General features: G+C 48.5%; 1 protein-coding gene and 1 non-coding gene across 6 annotated transcripts; one reads left to right on the forward strand and one right to left on the reverse strand.

Annotated features, from left to right (window-relative positions):
- Nucleotides 1-6,515: 6,515 nt before the first annotated feature.
- Nucleotides 6,516-12,616, reverse strand: LOC120713047. Of its 5 annotated transcripts, none has more exons than XM_039999018.1 (4): nucleotides 12,458-12,616; nucleotides 12,177-12,324; nucleotides 7,229-7,506; nucleotides 6,516-6,942 (listed from the first exon to the last, which is right to left on the reverse strand). In XM_039999018.1, the coding sequence occupies exons 2-4, from the start codon at nucleotides 12,252-12,254 to the stop codon at nucleotides 6,684-6,686; spliced, it is 615 nt and encodes a 204-aa protein (XP_039854952.1). In that variant the 5' UTR covers nucleotides 12,255-12,324; nucleotides 12,458-12,616; the 3' UTR covers nucleotides 6,516-6,683. The 5 variants fall into 5 exon arrangements, with proteins under 5 accessions (XP_039854952.1, XP_039854951.1, XP_039854950.1 ...); XM_039999017.1 differs by having other exon boundaries at nucleotides 12,177-12,317; nucleotides 12,418-12,616; XM_039999016.1 differs by having other exon boundaries at nucleotides 12,418-12,616.
- On the forward strand, nucleotides 8,279-8,417 carry LOC120639362. The gene has a single exon (XR_005661367.1). It is a non-coding gene; the product is annotated as a small nucleolar RNA Z247 (small nucleolar RNA).
- Nucleotides 12,617-12,957: the final 341 nt, after the last annotated feature.

Consider the following 12,957-nt stretch of genomic DNA (forward strand, 5'->3'; position numbering starts at 1 on the left):
TATCTTGTTAGAATATATTTATTAAGGAACTGCTTATCGTAGTATATGTCGCTCTACTACACATAGAACGGACTCTCTACGTCGATTCAGCCAATCCTCTTCAACTCTTGTGTTGATCGCGATGACTTAATTTAAAGAATGAACAAATGAAGGGCATTGAGAGATCATTTCTCTAATGTACTAATTTGTCCAAAACTGGCTAGAACTTGATTTATTTTCTAATGGGGAGAGTACTACTCTGGCTACACGCACAAGGGCACAAGCTTGAGCGGTAGCAACAAAAGCTTGGGCACTTTTTTTTCGTAGTACAGCGTTTTTAAGAAAAAATAAAAGAGAGAGTGCAATGAATTTGTCCATTTGGTGCATGCACATGGAGACTCCGTCCTGCACATGATCCTTGCTATTCGATGCATGCATAAGGACACAAATCACACAACAATACGAGTCATATGTTACCCATACACATTATTCATATAACACATTGTTTTGAGAGAAAAATCACTCAAGATTTTCTCTGCATGGAAAATAAAGAAGATGCGGGCGTGCCAGTGTATATAGAAAATACACAAAAGACAAAAGAGACGGGAACACAAGTTTTATTCATATTTTTGTAAAATATAAATACAGGTTCCCATACATATGTGCGCGCTCCATAGCCTGCCGTTGGGCAAATCTAATTTGGGCGAAAGTGGTCTTCTAGTTCTCGGGGCCTCGAAAAGCTCCCGGTTAATTACCTCCGCAAGACTAGCTTGCCGGAGTACCTCCGATTAAGCTGTTGTGGTCGTCGTCTTCGGTCTTCGCTTCACGTTCTCCATGCATGATGATGGTGGTGGTGTAGAGGTGGGCGTCGGCGTCATCCATGGCCTCGTCGGTGTCCATGAGCCGGTGTAGCACAGCTGGGGCATCAGCAGCACCCGCCCGTGTCGTTCGGTCTCGTCGGTCTCGAATGGCATAGTAGTCGTTGTAGTAGGTTGTGGATGCTTGGAGAAGACTTGAAGCTGGACCGGATCGATGTTGCAGCAGCTCGGTCGAGGTGATAGAAGTTGTTGATGAAGAGGAAGGGAATGTCGCCAACCCATGAGCATGTGTGGCGTGTGGTTGGAGCATCAACGCCACCCGCTCGCCCATGCCGTCTAGCTCGCCGGTGTCGGATGTCGCGTAGACGGAGTTGGTGTTGTCGTTCTGTGGCTCCTCGTGGGCGAGGATAACATCTGCTTCAGCGCCGCGCAACGTTCCGGCCGCCGCTCTTCCGACCTGGCTCCGTGAGCGGACATACAGCTATCCATGCCTGCACCCAGATGGGCATGAGGATAATGGGCACGAGGGGTGTTGTCGCTCCACTGGCGGCCGAGCCGAGATGGTCGTCGACAGCCAAGATGAGGTGGTCGTCAACGCTGAGGGGTGCCGCTGCTCTGCCGGCGGCCGAGCCGAGGTGGTCGTCAACACTGAGGGGTGCCGCTGCTCTGCCGGCGGCCGAGACGAGGTGGGGTCGTCGACGATGCATGGCGGCGAGTTGGACGGAGTTGATGAAACATCATGGCCGCATATCGTGGGCGAAGAGGAGGATCCGTGGAGGCAAGAAGTTAACACACATATGCAATTTGTTTCTCTGGTGGGCAGGGCACACTTACGTGGTGCATGCTCCTGTACATTAATGCTCTTATACATGCATGCGCATGTAGCTGGCTAGCTTGCTAGCCATGCGTGTGTCTCTGCGTCTCTTAACAATACACACACAGGCTTGAGCGTGCGGCAATGCGGATCATCCCCGCGGCTGCGTGCGACTTCTCGAGCCGTCGGTGTGTTGGCGTCTTGCGACAGCCCTTCATCATGGAGTCGTCGCCGTCTTGTCCCGACATCTTCGCGACAGTCGGCGCAGCGGCGGTGTCGTCGTCTTGTCCCGGCATCTTCCCATCCATGTCGTCGTCGCTGGCCGATGCCTCATCACCAGCTTGGGGCCTCCATCATCAACGTACTTGCGTACAGCACCACGACGACATGGATGGGAGACGGATTGGATGAGCGCCAGTGGACGTGTGTCCGTACCAATCTGTAAAAGAAGACGAGAACGGGCAGTGGATCAACCTGCCGCGCCTCCGAAGACGAACCGGGCGTCATGGCCTTCTCCTCCACTCCTTCGACTTGCTTCTCGACCTCTGCTCGGCGCCGGCGTGGCTGCCGACTCCGGCTCCTTGCCGACGGCGGACGGTGAGCCTGAGGATGGCGAGAGGACAAGGGTCGCTGCCGGCTTGGTGCAGACGACGAGGAAGACGAAGACGATGGCTGGCGAGGTCGTCGCCAGCGTGGTCCAGACTTGCGGGCCTGATCAGGAAGACGAAGGTGCAGGCGGACGTGATTCCCTTGTTGACGATGATGGATGCAGAGGGGGTGAGCACGTCTCTCCGGCAACTCCGAGCGTCGGCTTTGATCTGATGATGGACGGCGAGCTCGACGACGGCAGGCAATCCCTTGACTCCGGCGCGCGGCTTGAACGAAGATGGACGAGCGCGCCTGCCTCCGCTCGTCACGGCGAGCAGGATGTGCGCGGCGTCGTCTGCATCTCCGATGGAGACGGGCCAGGGGCGCGTCTCGCCCCTGGCTCCTTCAGCCGCCCTCTCCTCCCGTCCAGGAAAGGAAGCCCCTTAGCGTGGAGATGTGTTGGCTTTTTATAGGCACAGATAGGGCAGGGGTCGAGGCCTGACCATGCACCCGGCGCCGCCGATTCAATCTGTTAACTTACACGCGAGCCACGCGGAAGTTGTCGGAGCTTGGACGGATATACGGCCGTGAGGAGCCGATAAGCACACACGTGGTCGAACAGCCGGTAGTGCGTATACGTGGGACTCATATCCTCTTGTATATACGGCAACTGGCCGCTGACCGGTGGGCCAAGACTACAAGCCATGAGCGAGTACGAGAACATGCATGCACTCTATCTTGATTTTGTACACGAACAGGACGCCATGCACAATGGCTGTCATGTAGGGCAATGATCAACGCTACCTGGTCTTGAGAATTAGAATACACACAAGCATGCATGCACACTTGTGCAATTAGCTAGCGTGCATGTACGTCAAGCCCTTGAGTTTGCTCGCTTCTTCTCTTTTCCTTACTTCTTTTCTCTACTTGCTTTACAGATGTATAGCACACATGATCCATCTCACATATAGAGCTCGTGCGGAACAAAATCTCGTCAAACACACATACATATGTACGGAGCACCTAGCTCATATACAACTTCCAACTTCCAAGCCAAGTTAAATGATCATATTTGATTCGACCTTATTACAATACCCATAGTTAAGCTTCCATTTGCTCTCCATGGAGTTGAAAACGTATTCAAACCTACTCCCTCCATCCCTAAATAACTGTCGTTCTCGCTACCAAAGAAACGACTTTGATTAATTTTATATGAAAAATATTAATATTTATGATACATAATTGCTATCATTAGATAGATCTTTTCATTTATTTTTTAATAAATTTATTTGGAGATACAAATATTACACGCATTTTCTACAAATCGAGTCAAATTTGTGGCACGTACATCGAAAATAACAGATAAAAAGGGACAGACGGAGTATTTTTCATAATATCTTAGTCTGGCACATTATGATCTCTTAATACTTCCTCAGTCGGTGCTTGTGGTGTATTATGAATAAACATTGCAGAACACGGAGAGTACTCACTGCTGTCATAGCACTTTGAGTTTGAACTCACCATTCGTTCAACTCCTTATTACATTTCAAGAATTTTCATTGGTATACAAGAAATCAATTTTTTCATGGGTGTCACACCCGGTTTTAAGGACAAAACCGAATGCATAGCTATATGTATGCCAGGATCAAGTTTCATACATATAGAGACATCATAAGTGAATAATCAGTAACAGTATCACGAAAAAGAGAACTAAAACAAATAAAAGACTATCAGAGTTTACAGCTTATCCTGGAAACGAAGGCTCCAAACTTCACAGGCAATCGACTGGAGGTTGCGTACGCCTAGAACTCAGCAACATCTTCAACAGACTTCATACATCTTTCCTTCTGAGCAGCAGTAAGCAAGGGTGAGTACACTTATGGTTGGTACTCAGCAAGGCCACAAGAAATAACCAGAAAATGATTTAAATCCATCTTTAAGTTTATTAATCATGTGAGGGTCCAAGCCGCTCTTGACCGTGAGCACGGCTAACCGGTTAGTTTTAACTCTGTAGAGGTTGTACACTTTCACCACAATTCGCGTAAAAGTTCCGAAGAACTTTGAACCCAACCACGCATATGTGCTGATCAGGCACAATACCACACTTCCGAGGTGTGATTGCATAGGGACGCTACGAGGCCTTTACAAAGAATTCCTATATGTATGTGTTGGTCCCTGCCGTGCGGTCCCTCAGAAGACGCAGCTTCCTTCACCCGCTCCACAACACAAACTCATAACCACCAAGCGGAACAACCCCAACACAACATATAGTTCATCTAATTACTCAGCCAAGACCAGAGCCCATTAGTATTGTGGTTGTACGGTTTTCTTGGGTGGTTCTCCATGTTCCAATTAGATCATCATAATACTCTTGTAAATAAGCATAGACAGAAAGATGGTTAGAGTCACTTGCCTTTCTCCAACGAAAAGCTACTCTTACTGCTCTTCAGCTTTTTCTCACTTGGAACTCTTGATCTTCAACCTTCAAACAGCGATCCTTCTACTCGGAGCAAACATCGGGCAAACATACAAAGCAAACAACAAGATTCAACTAAGAACAATACACCAAAACAAAGAAAGGCTTTTAAAGAATGTACTAAAGGATAGGGCTCGCTTCTACGGTCACGAAAGCGCAAGAAACGCGGAAAACGGAACTAAAACGACCATTCTATAGACTAAACGATGCTTCAGGGATCTAGTCGCGATTAACTAAAAGGTTAAGGATTAATGGAAAAGATTTGTAAGACACAACAAAGTGTGCTCACAGAGAATAAAAAGGTTATAAAGCTATTGCACACGTTACAAGGATCACGTGAGCGCGAGAATCGATGAAAACGGAGTTAAAACGTGGAAGATATGGCTAAAACAAGGTTTTAAGGGCTTATTTGTGAAGAAACAGGGCTTCCAGGGGTTAGATCTGAAGAAACCAGGGGCTAAAACGAAATTAAACCTAAACTACAGGGGCTAACACGCAAAAACTCGAGCTCCGGACTGCGGGCATGATTTTCCTAAAGCTCAGGGGTTTTACTGGAAATATTTAGACCAAAACCTAATTAGTTTTGTATAGGACGAGACCGCGGGTTGATTTTTCATGAAATCGAGGGTCTCTTTTGAAAAGTGTACTAGGGTTGACCGGTATTACGGTTTGACTCGGCTGTATTAGATCTGGGCCGTTGATGTCAGATCGGACGGCTATGGTTCGGATCATATCTGGTCCGCTGGATCGAGATCCAACGATCCAGGGCAAAGGGGGCGAGGGGGCGGCGGCGCTATGCCGGCGAGCGGCGGTGCACGGCTGGAAGTTCGCCGGAGTTGCCGTTTTGGCACTCCGGAACTCGATTCGGCTCGGGCTTTGGTCGAGAAGCTTGCGCGAGAGGCCACGAAGCGATCTAGAGGGTCGGGTGCGCGAGATGGAGGCCAGGTAGGGGCGTGCGGCGATGAGGAGCGGTGCAGGCCAGCGGAGCTTGCTCCGACAGGCGACAGAGCACGAGGGAGAGCAAGAGAGAGAGAGAGAGAGAAAGAGAGGGAAAAAAGGAGCGCGGCGCTGCTCACCCCACGGCGAAGCTCCAGAGATGCACGGGCGGCGAGGAGAGGCGTCGGGGCAGCGGCACGGTGGAGCGACGAGCTGCGGCGAGCTCGAGCGCAGCGGCGGCTAGGGTTAGGGTATCACGGCACGGCGGCTGCTGCGGATGAGGCGGGTCAAGGGCGTAGGGGTGGAACTTATATAGGGGGGGTCGGGGATCCTTGGCTTGCGAGCCAAGGCGGCGGGGCGACGCGCGTGTGCCGGCCGGACTCAACGGAGTCCTGCTCGGCCACGGGAGGAGGACGACCCCGACAGGCGGGGCCCTCCTGTCGGTGGCTGCGGGAGGAGAAGGTCAGGACGGGCTGGGCCGGAGAAAAAAAAATAACGGGCCGGCGATGGGATTTTGGGCTGCGGGAAGGAAAAAGGAAAAGGAGGGCTGGGCCGGCTTGGGCTGAAAACGAGTTTTCCTATTTTTCCTTTTTGCAAACGGTTCAAACAAAATCAAGTTGAATTCAAATTCAAACTGAACCACAACATTAAAACAATGCAAGGGTAGCATGAGTGCACAACAAACAAAGCACCTTCATTTAATTTTATAAAAACAACCAATTATCATTTATTTTTACTAAATTCCCTGTGAAGAAAAGTAAATGTTGAGAAAATTTTAAAACTATGAGAAAATTGTTGTTTTATTTTTTTAATTTTAATCACATCCTGAAATTCAAAAATTTCAGGGTGTGACAATGGGACAGGAGGGGCTTGCCCCTACCATATACTAATAAAAAATAAAAAATAAAGAAAGGAACAAAATAAAAGATTGCACAAGAGACTCCACCCATGTTCTAAAAAAGATTACCCGGCGAAATCATGTTTACAAACATGTAAAAGAAATTAATTCATTGGTTAATAATAGTATCCCGAGGTCGGTGAAAAGCCAACGATCTGCTGCAGCTTCCGTGTATCATCTGAGAGACAGACGAGGCCGATCATGCATGGTGCCATCATCATCATACAGAGGAGTGCCATTGGTGAGAATCGAAAACCTCTCCCCTGACTTGTTCTTGACAGGAAACTTCCCTCTCCAGCATTTCCCTGCGAATATGCTCCCGATGATGTTGGTTGATGGGCCAATGTCGTCAGCATGCACCAGCAGGTCCGTGACATTGCGACCGATTGCTTCTGATGCAGGGTACCCATACAGATGCTCGGCACATCGGTTCCTGTTACATGTAGCAGCAGCAATTAGCACCATGCATGATCAAGAGTGTATGAAAATTATATGCAAATAAATCACATGTTACATTACTAATTTGATATGCTAGCTTCGTTCTTGTGCCTTGCAACTTAATAACCTTTGTTAATTAGTTGTGCCTTGTGTCAGTTTGTGGAATTTCGTCCTGCTCCACTGTGTACTGACATTTTTCCAGCATGTTCGAGAAAAAAGAACTTGATGCTAAAATGCAGGCACAAGAACAAGGGAGGAGTTGCGAGAGAAGCCTTAATTACCAGTAGATGACATTCCCCTGGAGATCTAGGATGTGCACGGCCTGCCCCAGAGACTGCAGGACCATGGCGTGGTGCCTGCGGGACAGCCCGGTGCGGCCCACGGGCGGCGGCGGCGGCGGGAGGCGGCGCCGTGAAGAGGAGCTGGGCGCGCCGCGGCGCTCCGGCGGCGGCAGGAGGAGCTGATGCTTGGACACGTCCCGCCTGAGCTCCCGGCGCGACGCCGTCGGCACAGCAGCAGCAGGTTGCTGCTTGGCGCGGTGCTCCGTCGCCGTCACGAGTGTTAGAATATGTAACATGCATGGTTGTATTCGTGATCGTGTACACCAAAGATAGAAAAGGCCAGGAGATATGGTAGTTAGCCATTGTAAAGGAAAGAAATAGTTTGTTTCTATTTTATCTCCTCAATTATCTCCTGGCCATTCATCTAGGTGTAACATCCTCTATGTAAGCCACGGCTGGGGCTTTTCCAGCCATTCAGTTAATCAACACGTAACACGCCCGTCTACGGCGTTTCCACCTTCCAAGCGCCTCTGAAACTCGCACATGGTAATCAGAGCCTAGGGTTCCATGGCGACGGGTTCAAGCATCGCCACCAATCCCTTCTTCGGTTTCCAAGTGACCGAGAAGTTATCCAAGACCAATCATGCGCTATGGAGAGCGCAGATCCTCGCCGCCATCCGTGGTGCTCGCTACGAGGGGCACATCAACGGCAAGACCAAGGTCCCTGATGCTGAGGTCGTCGAGAAGGCGGCGGACGGCACGACCGTCACCAATCCGAACCCTGCGTTTGAGACATGGTATGCTCGGGATCAACAGATCCTCGGGCTCATTCTCTCAAACGTTGGGAAGGAAGTTCAGGCGCAGATCGTCGCTGCCCAGACGGCGGCACAAGCATGGTCGGCCGTGGAGAAAATGTACTCCGCGCAGACTCGCGCCAAGACAATGAATGTGAGGCTTGCCCTCGCCGCTACGAAGAAAGGTACCATGTCGATCACAGATTATGTTGCCAAGATGAAAGGTTTTGCAGATGAAATGGCTGCTGTCGGCAAGGCCCTAGATGATGAAGAACTGGTGGCGCATATCTGCAATGGCCTTGATGCTGATTACAATCCAGTTGTGACCACGGTCACAGCTAGATCGGATCCCATCTCGATCCCTGAGCTTTATGCACAATTGCTCAGTTTCGAGACCAGACTGGAGCTGCAAGATGGTGGCTCCTATGCCCACGTGGCGAATCGTGGGCGTGGCAATGGCAGCCGTGGCTCGGGCAATTCCCGTGGCCGTGGTCAGCGCGGGCGCGTCCAGGTGCGTGGCCGAGGAAACGGCCCACCGAAGCAACGCAATGGAGGGCGGCCACCACGATCTGATGCAGCGAGTGGGTCTGATGACCTGCCGCTCTGTCAGATCTGCTTCAAGACAGGCCATAGGGCGTCCCGGTGCTGGCATCGGTTCGATGAAAACTACGTCCCAGAAGAGCGCCACGTCAATGCTGCCATCGCCATGAACGCCTACAATGTCGACACCAACTGGTACACCGACACGGGAGCAACAGATCATGTCACAAGTGAACTAAACAAACTGACGATGAGGGAGAAGTATCATGGGAATGATCAGATCCACACCGCCTCTGGTTCAGGTATGGAAATTAAACACGTTGGTCATACTACTGTTCCAACTCAATCTCGTAGCTTACATCTAAACAATGTCCTTCATGTTCCTAAAGCTGCTAAAAATCTAGTCTCCGTTCATCGTCTTACCAAAGATAACTCTGCATTTATTGAGTTTCATCCTGATTTTTTTCTTATCAAGGATCAGGATACGAGGAGAACGATTCTTAGGGGGTCATGTCGTCGTGGATTGTATCCCCTTCCTGCCGATTCTTCACTCAAGCAGGCAAATGCTGTTGACAAACCAACCGTGTCTAAATGGCACAATCGCCTAGGCCATCCCTCTCTCCCTATTGTTACCAAGGTCATAGACAGTAATAATCTCTTGTGTTCCTCCGTGTCCAATAAAAAATCAGTTTGTGATGCTTGCCAGCAAGCAAAGAGTCATCAGCTACCAACCGTGTCTAAATGGCACAATCGCCTAGGCCATCCCTCTCTCCCTATTGTTACCAAGGTCATAGACAGTAATAATCTCTTGTGTGTCCTCCGTGTCCAATAAAAAATCAGTTTGTGATGCTTGCAAGCAAAGAGTCTCAGCCCTTACAGTAGATCTGTTAGCTCAACTAGTTTTCCTTTGGACTTGTTCATTCAGATGTTTGGGGGTCCTGCAGTTGAATCTGTGGCAGAAAACGCTACTATGTTAGCTTTGTTGATGATTTCAGTCGTTTTACCATGGATTTTTCCTTAAATATCTGAAGTTTTCCAAAAGTTCCATGAATTCCAAAAAATGGAGCGACAATTTGATAGAAAAATTCTTGCCATGCAAACTGATGGGGCGGGGAATATCAAAAATTAAATAGTTTCTTTTCCCAAGTCGGCATCATTCATCATGTATCATGTCCTCAGCTCATCAACAAAATGGGGTCATTGAACGTAAACATCGACACCTCGAGATGTCATCTTGATGAAGAAGTTTTCCCTTTCTCTACGCTTCACTCCAATGCCGGTGCCCGTCTTCGTGCTGAAATTGCACTTCTCCCATCCGGTCTTGTGCCTTTTCTTGAGACGGAACAGTTAGATGATCATGTGTTTGATTTCACTAACCAAACTACTAACGGTGAGCATGCAGCATGTGATAACAGGGGGAGCTCCTTGTCTCCCAGCACGGAACCTGAGGAGGATCCGGCGTCCTCTCCTGCTAATACTGCAAGCGCCAGTACCATTCCTGCCGCTGTCTCAGAGACACCCCCGGTGGACGCTACATCGCACCAACCAAGCGGGGCCACGCATCCTGCTGTGCCGGTCCCGACGCTCCACCCTGTTGCAGGCACGGGGGGGACAGAAGCCGCCACCGACAGCTCTGCTGCTGCGGATGGCACCTCTGCGCCTGCACCAGGTGATGGATCTTCTGCTGCGGCTGCCACAGAGACTCCACCTGGACCACGAACACGGCTTCGTGATGGTATTCGCAAACCGAAAGTCTATACAGATGGCACGGTCAGGTATGGATGTTTCACAGCATCTGGTGAACCGCAGTCCCTTGATGAAGCTCTGAATAGTAGAGATTGGAAATTAGCTATGGATGCAGAATATAATGCTTTGATTGATAATAAAACTTGGCACTTAGTTCCACCAAAGAGAGGTATCAATGTCATTGACTGTAAATGGGTATATAAAGTCAAACGGAAATCTGATGGGAGTTTGGATAGATACAAAGCCAGGCTAGTAGCAAAGGGATTTAGACAACGTTATGGGATTGATTATGAGGATACTTTCAGCCCAGTTGTGAAACCAGCTACTATCAGAACTATTTTGTCTGTTGCTGTTTCTAGAGGGTGGAGCCTACGTCAATTAGATGTCCAAAATGCCTTTCTCCATGGGTATCTAGAAGAAGATGTGTATATGAAACAACCACCTGGTTATGAAGACAAGTCAAAAAGCGAGTACATCTGCAAGCTTGACAAGGCATTATATGGACTTAAACAAGCACCAAGAGCGTGGCATTCACGGCTGAGTAGTAAGTTGTGTCAGTTGGGCTTTAAAGCATCAAAGGCTGATACATCTCTATTTTATTACAACAAAGGATCTGTCACTATATATGTTCTCATTTATGTTGATGACATAATTGTTGCTAGCTCCACTCAGGAAGCCACAGCATGCCTGTTGCAGGATTTGAGGAAGGAATTTGCTCTCAAAGATCTAGGAGATCTACACTTCTTCCTTGGTATAGAGGTAAGGAAGATAAATAATGGCATTCTGTTAACACAAGGAAAATATGCTAGAGAACTGTTGCAGCGTGCAAACATGATGGAGTGCAAACCAGTTAGCTCACCATTGTCCACCTCGGAAAAATTGTCTGCTCATGAAGGTGATCCTCTTGGGCCCAAAGATGCTACTGCATACAGGAGCATTGTAGGAGGTCTGCAATATTTAACCTTGACTCGACCAGATATTTCTTTTGCTGTGAATAAGGTTTGCCAATATTTGCATGCACCTACTACTATCCACTGGGCTACAGTAAAGAGAATACTAAGGTATCTCAAACACACTATGGAGATTGGACTCAAAATTTGTAAGTCACCTTCTCTTCTTGTAAGTGCATTTTCAGATGCAGACTGGGCAGGAGATCAAGATGACAGGCGGTCAACTGGAGGTTTTGCCGTATTTTTGGGATCTAATCTCATTTCTTGGAGTGCTAGGAAGCAAACTACAGTGTCAAGATCAAGCACAGAAGCTGAATACAAAGCAGTTGCTAATGCCACCGCAGAGGTAATGTGGATACAAACCTTGCTATATGAGTTAGGCATTCAGGCACCAAGAAAGGCAAAATTGTGGTGTGACAATATTGGAGCTAAGTATCTTTCAGCAAACCCCGTTTTTCATGCTAGAACAAAACACATAGAGGTAGACTATCATTTTGTTCGTGAACGAGTAGCAAAAAGGCTACTTGATATTGAATACATTTCTACGAGAGATCAAATTGCAGATGGCTTTACCAAACCACTAGCTGTACGGAACTTGGAGATGTTCAAAAACAATCTCAACTTAGGAAGTTTCAATTGAGGGGGAGTGTTAGAATATGTAACATGCATGGTTGTATTCGTGATCGTGTACACCAAAGATAGAAAAGGCCAGGAGATATGGTAGTTAGCCATTGTAAAGGAAAGAAATAGTTTGTTTCTATTTTATCTCCTCAATTATCTCCTGGCCATTCATCTAGGTGTAACATCCTCTATGTAAGCCACGGCTGGGGCTTTTCCAGCCATTCAGTTAATCAACACGTAACACGCCCGTCTACGGCGTTTCCACCTTCCAAGCGCCTCTGAAACTCGCACAACGAGGTCGGACACCTCCCGCTTGAGCTCCGCCTGGCCCTCCTCCAGCTCCCGTATCCTCTTCAGGAGCTCCTCCGCGTCCATCGCCGGCGAACGTAACGACCAGTCCGGCCGCACTCGCTCTACTATACTTCCAGATCAAATATACTGGCAACTAATTAAATAGAGGCATCAGCGCCACGAACTGAATGAAAAAGATCATCAAGCGTCTGAAGATCATGAGCAAAGGGCCTTGGCTATCTCATGCCTGGCATACGACGACGGCCGGCCGGTCGGCCGGAGCTTACCGGACTGGATCCTCCACACCCTGTCCGTGTGATCGAAGAGGGAGATGGAGATGGCAGCCACACACTCTCCGTCCTTTGTTTAAGCTGAAGCTCTCCCATCCGATGCATCTCGTTCGCACTCCGCGACATGCGTCGTATTTGCAGCCACACACGGAAGCCGAGACATACGGCAACAAGTGATATTGGTGGAAACAAGGAAAATATAGGGCTATCTGATACTGTGTAGCACAAAGCCACAAATGCATTGAGGCCCTGTTTAGTTTCCAAAAAATTTTCTATAGTACTCGTCACATCGAATTTTTGGACACATACATGGAGCACTAAATATAGTTGAAAAAAATAACTAATGACACAATGATTAGCACGAGACGAATCTTTTAAACCTAATTAGTCTATAATTGAACATTAATTGCCAAATAACAACGAAAATACTACAGTGTCAAAACTCAAAAATCATCGCAAACTAAACAGGGCCTGAGATATGTTCCGTGAAACTAAGT

This window comes from Panicum virgatum, chromosome 6K (assembly GCF_016808335.1).
Source record: "Panicum virgatum strain AP13 chromosome 6K, P.virgatum_v5, whole genome shotgun sequence".
NCBI classification, from domain to species: Eukaryota; Viridiplantae; Streptophyta; class Magnoliopsida; order Poales; family Poaceae; genus Panicum; species Panicum virgatum.